General features: G+C 48.4%; 1 protein-coding gene across 1 annotated transcript in view; it reads left to right on the top strand.

The window, feature by feature from the left end:
* Nucleotides 1-1,520: 1,520 nt before the first annotated feature.
* Nucleotides 1,521-12,159, top strand: part of LOC114773136 (carbohydrate sulfotransferase 8-like) — a 77,020-nt gene continuing 66,381 nt past the window's right edge. The window contains exon 1 of the mRNA XM_028965667.1: nt 1,521-1,709. Within this exon, the coding sequence (XP_028821500.1) occupies nt 1,544-1,709 (166 nt within the window). The 5' untranslated portion in view covers nt 1,521-1,543. The remainder of the gene's footprint in view (nt 1,710-12,159) is intronic.

The following is a 12,159-nucleotide window of genomic DNA, read 5'->3' as shown; positions in this document are numbered from 1 at the left end:
TTAAAATTCATGTCGTATTGAGCTTTAATTTCCCATAAGGCACTTTTAGCACTAAAACATCATTTTTAGTCATGTTGCAGGGATTGAAACGGTTTTGTTTGTTGTGGTGGGGATGCTACGTCCCCGTACATCTCGGCCCGGTACGTTACCTTTTTTGAGAAAGTGAAGTGATATGTCATTATGAAACACCGCAGCACAGCATTTCTTTTATATTTCCATTACAGATGAAGCCGCTGTCAGCAGAGAGCACATTTCATGTTGAGCTTTTGAAGAAAGTCTGAAGGCCAAGCGCTGTTCGGAGCGATCTGTGGCAGGACGGATGTAAAAGTGTAAGATCTCACGCCGGGCAGATGTGTTAACAGCTCGGCATTGTGTGGTGCTGTGACTGTTTCGCCCCAAAATGGAAGCCAGCTGGAGGTGATGAACACAATGTGTTGAGGCGTGTTCTGGTGTGGGCCGCTGTGTATTGACTGTGTGTGTGTGTGTGTGTGTGTGTGTGTGAGAGTTTTGGGGTCAGAATCAGGGTCTGATGTCTAATCTAGTAGGGTGGTAGTAGCCTAGTGGGTAACACACTCGCCTATGAACCAGAAGACCCGGGTTCGAATCCCACTTACTACCATTGTGTCCCTGAGCAAGACACTTAACCCTGAGTTGCTCCAGGGGGACTGTCCCTGTAACTACTGATTGTAAGTCGCTCTGGATAAGGGCGTCTGATAAATGCTGTAAATGTAAATGTAAATGTAATCTGCTCCAGGAGAAACAATGGCAGTTAACAGCAGAATGGCTGGCATCCGAGCGGCCACGGCGACGTTTACTGCCCCCAAACATGTACAATTCAACACAAGGGCCTCTGGCTCTGTGCTCCAATGCGAACGTGATCGCAGGGCGGGCTCTTCACACTAGAGGAAGGAGTGAATATGGCTCGCCGGAATGATTTATTCAAAGCGCCCCGCCGTTGGCTGGCTTCGCTGGCGTACTTCCCTTTATCTGTGGTCGTGCCAGGGTGGCTTTATGCTCCATGACAACAGGAAAGGCAATAATCATTCCAGCAATACTGTATAATCAAGGAGCAAATATTTACCGCGGTGCAGTCGTCATGTGGCGAACACACACTTTTCATCAAGTGCCTTTCCCAGTTTATCCTGTGTCCCATACGGCTAAATATTGGCAATCAGTCTCATTAGGGGCGGTACAATAATATGCACAACATTTTCCAAACATTTCCACAGCCCCGTCGCTACATCTCTGGTACAGTAATTGTCTTATCAATCAGGTTCTTTCAATCAATCAGTTACATTAAGGTCATGGACTTTAAAAGAATTCCTAACAAAACAGGCGGTTTGTCCCCATATCGTGTAGCCCATGGCGATTTCTGGGGTTTATTGTTAAATAATGGGGAGAACTTGGTTGGCAATATTGTCCATAGTGGATCGATTCTCTGTTGACTGGTGATAACTAGGTTTGAACATTTCTGATCTGCACTGATCATGATGATATGATATTGATGATGATTCCGCAGGTGACCCTCCCAGGCCGACCCAGCATGCCCTGGGTGGAGTGCAGGGTGATGGACGTACTCCGGCGGAGGAGGCGGCTGAGGGCGAACCTGCCCTGCTCCTTCTGGTTCCTGCTGCTGTTCGCGGCCGGGGGGCTGGTGCTCTTCGTCCACCTGCAGGACCTGTCCGAGATGGTGCAGCAACAGGTCCCAGGTCAGTTTAAAAAAAACGCTCCTGCAGAAGTTTCATTATAGAGTAAAACCACTAAAAGGTTTTTTTTTTTTGCCCTCCTCGTTGCTTTTGCACCGTGAAGAGATATTTTTACTTCCGCCAGCCATGCAAAACACTCCAAAAATGGTGACTCACTTTTTCCGTAAGTCGCCAGCGAAACGCAATTACTGCCAGTGACCCAGTTAAGATACCGGAGTATCATGGAGAAATAATCCTCGCGTCGGTTGACGATCGCGAGAACTGCGAGGGAGGGAGGCGAGTGGCGCCTGTCACGTGTCACCGGCGCGGTGGCAGCCTCTCCATCAATAAGAGGCACTTACGGGGAATGGGATCTCTCCGGGCCCTAATATTCCCCTGATTGCTCAGGCGGTCTGGGGGATACCGTCACTCTGAAGAGCTCGGTGGTGGCTGGAGATGAGCGCCGTTATTATTCCGATAATAAAGTGCCTCAAGTTGCGGCCGCGAAAACTTTGTGGCGGTTTCTCAAGTCACTGGCGCTGGTGGGTGCATTTGAGAAACAAAAGGGAGCGCGATGGCTTATTTCTTCCGGTCCAATCCTGCTTAAAGGACGGTCGATCTGCCAGGGCGCCCTGCAGAGCTCATCCGATTTATTCGGGCCCGACGGTGAAGACTTGCACTTTCCAACAGCCGAGATAACGGCTCACAAAAGCGGCGTCTTTTCTTAGACCCAGCCGAGGCTGCGGCGAAGTGAGAGCTCTCGCGTTAACCCGGGCCGGCCGCGCCGGAGTCCGGCAGGCCCCCTGTCCCCAGATCTGCCGGGCCTCGGAATCTGGAGCAGCGCTCCCGCTGACTGATTGGGACCTTTATTTACCCACGGCAGGGACGCCGAGCAGCGGCTGATACCTCTTGACCGATCTGGGTCCCCGGAAGCCCCCCCCCCGTGCAGGGTTCTCGCGTTACCGTCCATAATTGAACAGAACTAATCCATCTCTTTATCCTGTTTCCGTCCCGGCTAATCATTGCATGCAGGGGGACCATATTGACGCTCCTTAGTCACAGCGTGTAATCCACCCCGATTCCGCGTTTACTTCTAAAATGGCACAAATTGGACAAAAGGCAAGACAACCATGCAAGACAAATCCTATCAGAGTGCTCCTGACATATCTTAATGATCCATCGCCTGGCGCCGGGAGCGGGCGGGAGAGCCGGAAAGCCACCTGCCCGGTACCGGCGCGGCACGCCGTGACACGAGCGGGGAACTGTTTAGATTTCATCGTACCGTGGATCTAAAGCCGAGCCGAGGTCCAGTCCGGGTTTTCACTTCTCCCGAGCTCGGGCCGGTGCCCGTAACTGTGGCGACCAGTGCATATTGTTTCCAGCTGGAATGCAGAATTTGATCTTTTCCGCGCAGGGCTCCGGTAATCCCTTAAGCCACCTCTGTTTGCACAGTCTAATTTAGCCGTCTCTTAATGTAATTAAATTGTGCCGATGACCCGGGGCTCGGGGAATCGGTAATGCCACCGTGCGCATCCGCCCGACGCCCCCACCTCTCGTCAAGCCCTGAACTGTGAAATGAAACAACGGCTATTTGTCTTGTCTTGCTTCAGAGCCGATCTGGAGTTTCCTGTGTTTCAGCTTCCTGGCCTGACCACTGAGCTACGTTCCGTAGGATTTTTTTCTCCGTAGGGATTGTCAGTAGGTCCCACCACGTTCCCACTCCTGGATTTGTAAAGTCCGAACTCCAAAACGCAAATAATTACGTTGCTATGATCGGTTCTCCATTCGCCCGCAAATAACGTTGCGTTCCACTAACATCCCTGCAATCTGCCGGCCACCGTAAGTGACCTTTGACTTCCGAAATCCATTTAATTCACCCAGACAGCCCAAGTAAAACGATTCTTGAGAAAAGAACGGGACAGACGGATGGCTTATCATGAACTAATCTTGTGTAAATATCTCATGGACACGATCGTCAGGCTCTGTAGGGTTTTCACCGCATAGAGCAAAATGTTTCATTCGGCGTGTGACCTCTGAAGTCTTCAAAAAAAAAAAACCAGGAGCTAAAATCTGTGCTTCTGTTCAACTGGACTCAGATTAAAAGCGAGGGATCCCATAGCAACGGATTTTCATTTTTTTTATGCCTAACCTTGGTTGCTCAGCACCTTTTGTTCGGTAATTCACTGGCCTCATTTCTGTGCTCTTGCTTCGTCCATCTATTCATCCATCACAACATGGACAGTAATGTTGTGTTAATCATATTAACGGCTCCATCACATCAGATCAGACGGGGGGGGTGAACCTGAAACAATCGGCATCGAATCACGTGGCGACGGGCTGGTCTAATTTCTAAAGTCACAATAACTCTCCTTCATACCATTTGTGGTCTCACAGACTGAAAGAAAAAAAAAAAGCCCTCATCTGATCCGGTGTCACCTTCCGAGCCACCGAATAAAAAGTTCTTTCAAGATGCAGCATGAAAACGGCCAGAGATTATTTAACAGAGAGCTGGAGGACGGTGGGAGGCAGCGGGGGACGTTCTGATCTCCCCCTCTCCGCCATCTGCAGAGGTGAAATAAAAGGATCATCTCTGCCCGTCATACAGGCGCGGTGACCTGGTCGGGGTGGGCCGTGTCTGAGATGACCCCAGCGTGGGTGCCGAGGGCCCAGAGGGCCAGTGCCGGGTTGCGCAAAGAATGAAAAGAGGACGCGGGCGGGACTGGCGGGCGGATCCAGCTGGGAGGCGGCCCTTTGAAAAGCCCCTTTTGAAGCGGAGCTCCCGCGCCTAGCGCCGCTGGCCTCGTCCAATCTGCCCCACGCTGAGGAAGATGCTCTAGCGTCCCTCAGGCCGACGGCCGCCATCCAAATCCATCCTCCACCCCCTCCCCCAAGCATTTGTCCTCACTTTTATTTTACAGCCTTACTCCAAAATGGATTTAAATGGATTAATATTCTTCCTCAGAATTGTACACACAACCCCGCGTAATGACAACATTTTGCCAAATTTACACATGTACATGAGTATTCGCAGCTTTTACTCAGTACTTTGTCGATGCACCTTTGGCTGCAATTATGGCCTCAGGTCTTTTTGAATATGATGCACCGATCCTTGGCCAGTTTGGCCCGATCCACTTTGCAGCGCCTCTCAAGCTCCATCAGGTTGGATGGGAAGCGTTGGAGAGGCCATTTTAAAATCTCTGATGGTTGCCCTTCTAGAAGGTTCCTTCCCCAGATTGTCTCGGAGGTCTACAGACAATTCCTTTGACTCCAGCTTGGTTTGTGCTCTGACATGAACTGTCAACTGTGGGACGGTATGTAGACAGGTGGCGTGTCTTTCCAAATCATGTCCAGTCAACAGTTTTTTTTCCATTGGTGGACTACAATTAAGCTGCAGAAACATCTCAAGGATGATCAGGGGAAAGATTAGCACCTGAGCTCAATTCTGAGTTTCATTGCAAAGGCTGTAAATACTTAAATTCATTTGATTTCTCCATTATTTCATGTTATTAATGGTTGTTGTATGTCGAATTCTGAGGGGAAAAAATGTAATCAATTTTGGCATAAGTGGAAAATTGACAAAACGTGGAAAATGTGATGCCCTGTTAACGCTGAGGGGGATGATGGGAATCGCACACAAAACACCCGAGGGCTCTTCCCTCCCGGTCACCCCGCCTCTTTTCACGTCACCTACGGAAACGCATAACAGCCACCTCCACCGAAGAGCTCAGGCGCATCAGTTCATACACGCTGGAGTCTGTAGGAGGGTGAAGGACGGGGAGATGCGCCACAGCCTTTCAGTGCAGGATGAAACACTGCGCACAGGCACTGGACGGTTGCCATGGTGCACCAAACTGACAGGAAGTGGAGAGGAGGAGGAGGAGGAGGAGACGTATCAGTGGGTCAGTCTCTCTGTCTTATCAGGCTACTATCGCCATGGTGCAGGATGTGATCTCAGCCACTGCTCCACTGTTATCTTACGTACTGGCTGGAATCGCCTATAGCCGTGATTCGCATTGTTCCGATAAGAAACGATAAGCAAAGTTGTGCTCCTTTCAAGTCCTGAGTTGTTGTTTTTTTTCTTGCATTTTTCACCAAGATCTTGTGTTGAAGCACGCCGCCTCCCGAAGGTTTTCTGTAGGGTTAAGGTCAGGGCACGACTGCTGTTGTCATTTTGAGATATACCCGTGTCAGCGAGAAGATGCAATGATGGATAAATGTGGTCAGACCTGACATAGTTGAAGAGACGCCCCCCCATGACCCTGACCTCCTTCTTATCCTGATGGTCCATCACTCTGGAACAGGGTCAGTTTGACGTAATCAGACCTCATGACCTTCTCCATTTCATCCCAAGTCCAACCCTTCTGCGTCCTAGTAAAGGTGATAAAGTGAAGTGATTGTCACATGTGATACACAGCAGCACAGCACCGGTGCACACAGTGAAACGTGTCCTCTGCATTTAACCCGTCACCCTGAGTGAGCAGTGGGCACCATGACAGGTGCCCGGGGAGCAGTGTGTGGGGACAGTGCTTTGCTCAGTGACACCTTAGTGGGACCTTGGCGGATCGGGATTCGAACCGCCAACCTTTTGATTAACCGCTAGGCTTCCTTAACCGCTAGGCCACCACTTAAAGCGGTGTAAATCAAAGCATTTTTTACAATTAAGTTTAGTTGTTGAGTCACTATCCTCCAGTTCTGGTTGCATAGTGCTTGTAGAAAAGCTTTTATTGTCAATATTTCTACAAATCAGACTGATTGTTAAAGTTCACAAAGCCAATTGTTCAGATTGTCGTCATTTTTTCCAATGCAAAAAAAAGCTCCTACCACCAAGGTCTTCACCGCATCTGTAAAGATTAAAACACAATAAATGATCTGTTTAACCACGTTCATCATCAGGCCAGTGAACCCGTGTGCGTGACTGCAGCCTCAGTGGAGCTAACATGGGCAGCGATCAATACAGCGATCCTACAGCCAGGTGCGACGGTGAAGTAACCAACCCTGTCGCATCTGGAGGGATTACAGAGAGAAACGTTCCGCTTATTGAACATGACAGGATTCCGGGCGTCGTTTCCGCCCGACGGCCAGTTATATTCGGCCACACGGGGAGCGCCGATTCACCTGCGCTGGATTGGCTATGAACGGCCTTCCAGCAGGTTGCAGAGCGGATTGTGCGCTTCTCCTCCGCAACGGCTGCAGTGCGAGAGAAGAGTGAGGAGAGGGAGAAAAACCGCCATTTGGAGGCGAAGCGGCATCCGCTGGTCACGCAGAGCCGCCATCAGAGTTCCCGTCCTGTCACAGAGCCCGTCGTCGGCACGCTTGGGCGTGGCGCCGTAGCCGGCATCTCCCAGCAGGCTGGAGACAGCCGAGCGTGAGAGATGTCTTACATAAGCACCTTTCGCCGCCGCCGAGCGATGCCGGAGTAAGAACGGTGACGAGGGAGAAGGAGGAAGAGGAGAAGAACATGCAGAATTATTCATGGAAAAAAACAACAGCAGGACATTTTAATTGGAGATGGTTTCGCGTTGTTCCATACCGTAGAACGCGGTGGGCCACAAATCAAGCTTTATACGGCAGGTAAAGCGGTATGCTTGATGCTCCATGCGTCCGTACACGGGTCTCGTAAATCCACCTCGGCCGGCGAGGTCAGACGTGACCCCTCGGCCTCCCTCCGGAGACAATGGCGCACTGCAGCGCCGGGGATCGGGATAATCCCCGAGCAAGACGCTCTCAAAGGTGGCCGGGTACGCGAGGCCTCCGCGGAGAGGGAGAACAAGAGATGAAGCCCTCCTGCCATCTTGAGTGATAACAAGCTGTCAGCCTCTAAAACGTAATCTGCTGACTGCGGGAGGAAGTGGCCGTGTCACTGGAGTGGGCCGACTGATGCTTATCTCCTGAATGACGGAGAGGAGACAGCTGGGAGGCAGAGAGAGAGAGAGAGAGAGAGTTCCCCATCCACAGTCCACAGTCCACTCCTAAACGGCCGAGTCACAACGCGGACTCTGTCACACACCCACTTTCGTGTTCGCGAAGCCACCACACTCAGTCATAGATGGGGGGACAGGAAGTGATATAATATCCGGTGAGGGATGGACACCAACACATATTAAGCTTAGGGTCATTTACGAATGTCCTTGTTCGGGCCATTAAAAAGTCATCAAATGGGTGGAAAGCATGCAAAGATGAACTTTATCAGAAACTACTGGTCACGAGTTCCAATGCAGTGGTGCTGTGTTCGTTTCTGTAAAGGCTTCATTTATTAATAGAAATAGAATCCTATTTAATGATTTTAGAAGCAATAAAAACCAGATACTCTTCACACTCCTAAAGTATCTAGTCCATCAGCAAATCATTCTTTTAAACTTTGCCAATGGTGTTTTTTCACTTTTCTTTCTATTTTCTTTCTATTTTCTTGGAAAACCAAGGACATTTCTGAACAGCCCTACACTTTTGCATTCTAATGGCACGAGGAAGGAGGCAAGGAGCCAAGGGCAAGCAACAGGAGAAGGGCTCGCCCCAAAAATGACAACAAAAAATTCCTCTTTGCATCAGCGCTCTGACGTGAACCGTGTAAGACCGGACCCTGATGGGTAAAAAAGGGGCAGTGTTGGCCTAGCGGTTCAGGAAGCGGCCCCGTAACCAGAAGGTGCCACTGAGGTCCCCTTGATGAACACTGCTCGCCGGGCCCCTTTGCAAATGTGCGGTGTATCAGTAGGCTGGTAGGAGGTGACTGACTGGCGTGATGTAGCTGTGGATATCCATTTTATCATCTGTTTAAATTATTATTGCAGTCTATTCGAAACGCAGAGAGAAGGAAAGAGGAAGGAAATTGCTTTTTGGCATTTAAAAAATATATATACATGCATTTAATTTATAACAATGCAGCACTGAAATCTTTTTGCATCGACCAATTTTCATCTTTATTAGTTTATTTATTGCGTGTGCTTTCCCAGAAAATAATCTAGCATCTACCTACTTACTGCCAACTGGGCATAATTGATTTCTAAAAAATATTGAATGGTTTCTAAAGGGGCTCTGGCTCCATGGTCATGCTTTTCGGTCGGCCTTGACATGGAACAGTTAGTGAACTGCTGTCCTACACAGAAAGCTGTGCTGCTCGGCCAGACCGACATGATCAGAACAATCTCAGCAATCCCGGGGGGGGCGCTTTCGGAAGACCTGAATGTGTAAATCACGCCAGCCTAGCTTTTAGCCAGTCTATAACAAAAGGGACTGTCACCAGGCTTAATTGGTCCCACCTCTCTTTCACACTGATGCCCTCACAGCTCTTTGTTTCTCCAAAATGAAAGAGGGCTGGAAATTGCTCGAAATGACCCATGCGTGGTAGGTAGGCGGTTAATAAATTGTGCAAAGCCGCGTTTGATCACATTCTTTAATAGCATCCAGAAGCATGCATTTCAGCCCTGTGTGTGTATGTGTGTGTGTGTGTCTATCACTGAGCGAGTGTGTGTGTTGCTGTATGAGGTTATGTTTCTAACAGGGTAGAGGAATCTAATTTTCTGGTCCCCTCAAAAAATGCTACTTAGGGTCTCAGCAGTGCGGGCATGGAGGATGAATTATTCACGGCGTTCACACACAGGTCGGCCCAGTGCTCGCTGTTTTATTTCTGTCTGGAGCCAGAGCGGTTCCCCCGAGGATCTCAAGCTATCGATCCATAAGCAGCGGTCGTAAGAAATGAAAGCGATACGTTGCCAGCACTGGGCAGATTCTCTCCGACTCTTCACGTTGGGCGCGATGAAGGGTTGTCATGCTGTGAAGTGTGAGGAGAGGCTCCTCCCACCTTGCTTGAGCGCCGCCGTTGAGGGCCGCTGACGGCATGGTGAGGCAGCTTAGCGCGGTCCCGTTTCATGGTTCCTATCGGAAATCTGGTGAATTATAACTGGTGGTTTCCTCAGGCCGCACCGCTGTAGTTTCACCGCTCGTAATTGAAAACTAGGACTGTTTTTTTATATTATTATTATAGACACAGCACTGATTTCAGAGGACCTGGTCAATGAGTGTTTTTACCGTAATAGCCGCATGGGACCAATTACGGCGCGCTGGCCGTGCAGTGAATGCCTGCGATCGTTTTTTAACTTTGCACTCAGCTTCCTCTTTTTAACTGCAACATTTGCTTAAAGGAGCCCTGCTGAGCAACGCTATAGAGCAAAAGTGCAGCGGAATGTTTATCATTTCAAATCCGATAAAAGAAACATGACACACGAAACACAAGCGCGCCTCCAATTTCTCCCCGTGTTTAGCAGTTGGAAGTGCCGGGCTGGGCCTCCCTTGCGTGGCACAAGTATTTTATGGACTTTTGCAGCAGTGTGGGTGTGTCACCGATGAACAAAGTCACATCTGCTGTGCTGTTTTTCTTTTTAAAGAGAAAGTTGTGCCGTTGTGCATACGTGAGAATGCATCTTTGTGTGTGCATGCCTGTCTCTGTAAGCGTGTGTGTCACAACCATGGTGGCATGACGAGGCAGGTGAATGGAGATGATGATGATGAGGAAGACGAGGAAGAAGGACGCATTCACACGACGTCAGGAAACCAGGGTTTAATGAGTAAAGAACGGGACACGGTAAACATACATTATAAACATACATTTATACATTAGACACAGGTGAAAACGATTAGGGAACATTACACATGACTGACGGATCCCGGACCGGAGTAACCCCTCCCGGACCGGATCATGACACTGTGTATGTGCATGTGTGTCAATAAGCGTGTATGTATACATCTCAGTGTATGCATACGTCTCAGTGTATGCATGTATGCATGTGTGTGTTTCACACAAATCTGGTGGTAGTAGCCCAGTGGGTAAAGCACCTGTCTATAAACCTATGAACTAGGTTCAAATCCCACAAATCTCCCTCAGTGAGTATATTTGCATGTGTGTATATGCATATATATATATATGCACGTAATGCAGCGACAGTAGCTGCTTATTCATCAAGCACCCGCACTGGCCGAAACAGGCGAGCTTCCCACCGCCATTCCTACCTACAACCTCCGTAAACAGGGAGGAATTACAGGGCAAACTAACTTCAGCATTTTAAATCCGATATACCAGCGCTGCCCGATCCCAGCGTGCCATGCAACGTTTAGATTCAGGCTGCACACACAAAGTTTATTCTATTTTACACTCGCCGCTGCCTGTGCGAGTATCTCCGGCGCCGTTTTAACCTGTAAAATCTGTACCAGCTACACCGGGTTCATCATAAACTCACCTCACTATAGACCACAATCAGCCACAGGGACGATTTTATACAAATTACAGCGCGATTTAGCGTGTTTAATTTAAGACACAAAGGTTCTGCTAACTTTAAAAAGTGCAGATTACATTCATGTATAAAATAGAATAGAATAAACTTTGTGTGCAGCCTGAATCTAAATGTTGCATGGCGCGCTGGGATCAGGCAGCGCTGGTATATCGGATTTAAAATGCTGAAGTTAGTTTGCCCTGTAATTCCTCCCTGTTTACGGAGGTTGTAGGTAGGAATGGCGGTGGGAAGCTCGCCTGTTTAGGCCATTGCGGGTGCTTGATGAATAAGCAGCTACTGTCGCTGCATTAAGTCTTCCACGGTGAAACATAAAATAAATCTCCATGCTGGTAGAATTGTTAGAAGTGTTACTGCAAGCATTAGCCAGAGCGTTTATTATGTCGTCTGTGCTTAAAACTGCTGCCACTGGGTTTGGTGCAGAATCACTCGTGTGAGGAACAATTCACCTGTTTACCGAACTAACATTCTCAAAATGGCACCAATGGCTTGGTGACGTCAGATTTCATTCCATATATTCAGACTTTCATTCCATATATTCAGAATTTCATTCCATATATTCAGACTTTCATTCCATATATTCAGACTTTCATTCCATATATTCAGACTTTCATTCCATATATTCGGATTTCCTTCCATATATTCAGACTTTCATTCCATATATTCAGAATTTCATTCCATATATTCGTGTTTCATTCCATATATTTGGGTTTCATTCCATATATTCAGTTCCCTGTCAATATATATATATTATTTATTTCCTGTTTGGCTTGCCATAATATATATATATACACACACACACACACACACACACACACACACATATATATATAAATATGTGTGTGTGCATGCATGTGTCCATGTGTCAGTGTATGCATGGCCATGTGTATCAGTAAGCATGCATGTCCCAGTAAGTACATGTCTGTGCATATATGCATATGTTTGCACGTATGTACGTGATTGTGTGTGCGCAGCTATGCATGTGTGTAAACATGTCTCACTATGTGTGTGGGCGCGGCTGGCTGAGAGAGGGAGAGCTGCTGTTGCTGCCGCTGCTGCTATTGTTTAGCAGTCTGGATGACAGCAGCAGAAGGAGAAAATGAAGCTCATCAGCCCATCCAGCATGACTCCCTGTTTAAGATTGGGAATTGTAAATTGCTCACTCTGTATTTGGAGCCATAACTGCGCTACGCCCC

Source organism: Denticeps clupeoides, unplaced genomic scaffold (assembly GCF_900700375.1).
Source record: "Denticeps clupeoides unplaced genomic scaffold, fDenClu1.1, whole genome shotgun sequence".
In the NCBI taxonomy this organism is placed as follows: domain Eukaryota; kingdom Metazoa; phylum Chordata; class Actinopteri; order Clupeiformes; family Denticipitidae; genus Denticeps; species Denticeps clupeoides.
This window is presented reverse-complemented; position numbering and strand designations above follow the sequence as displayed.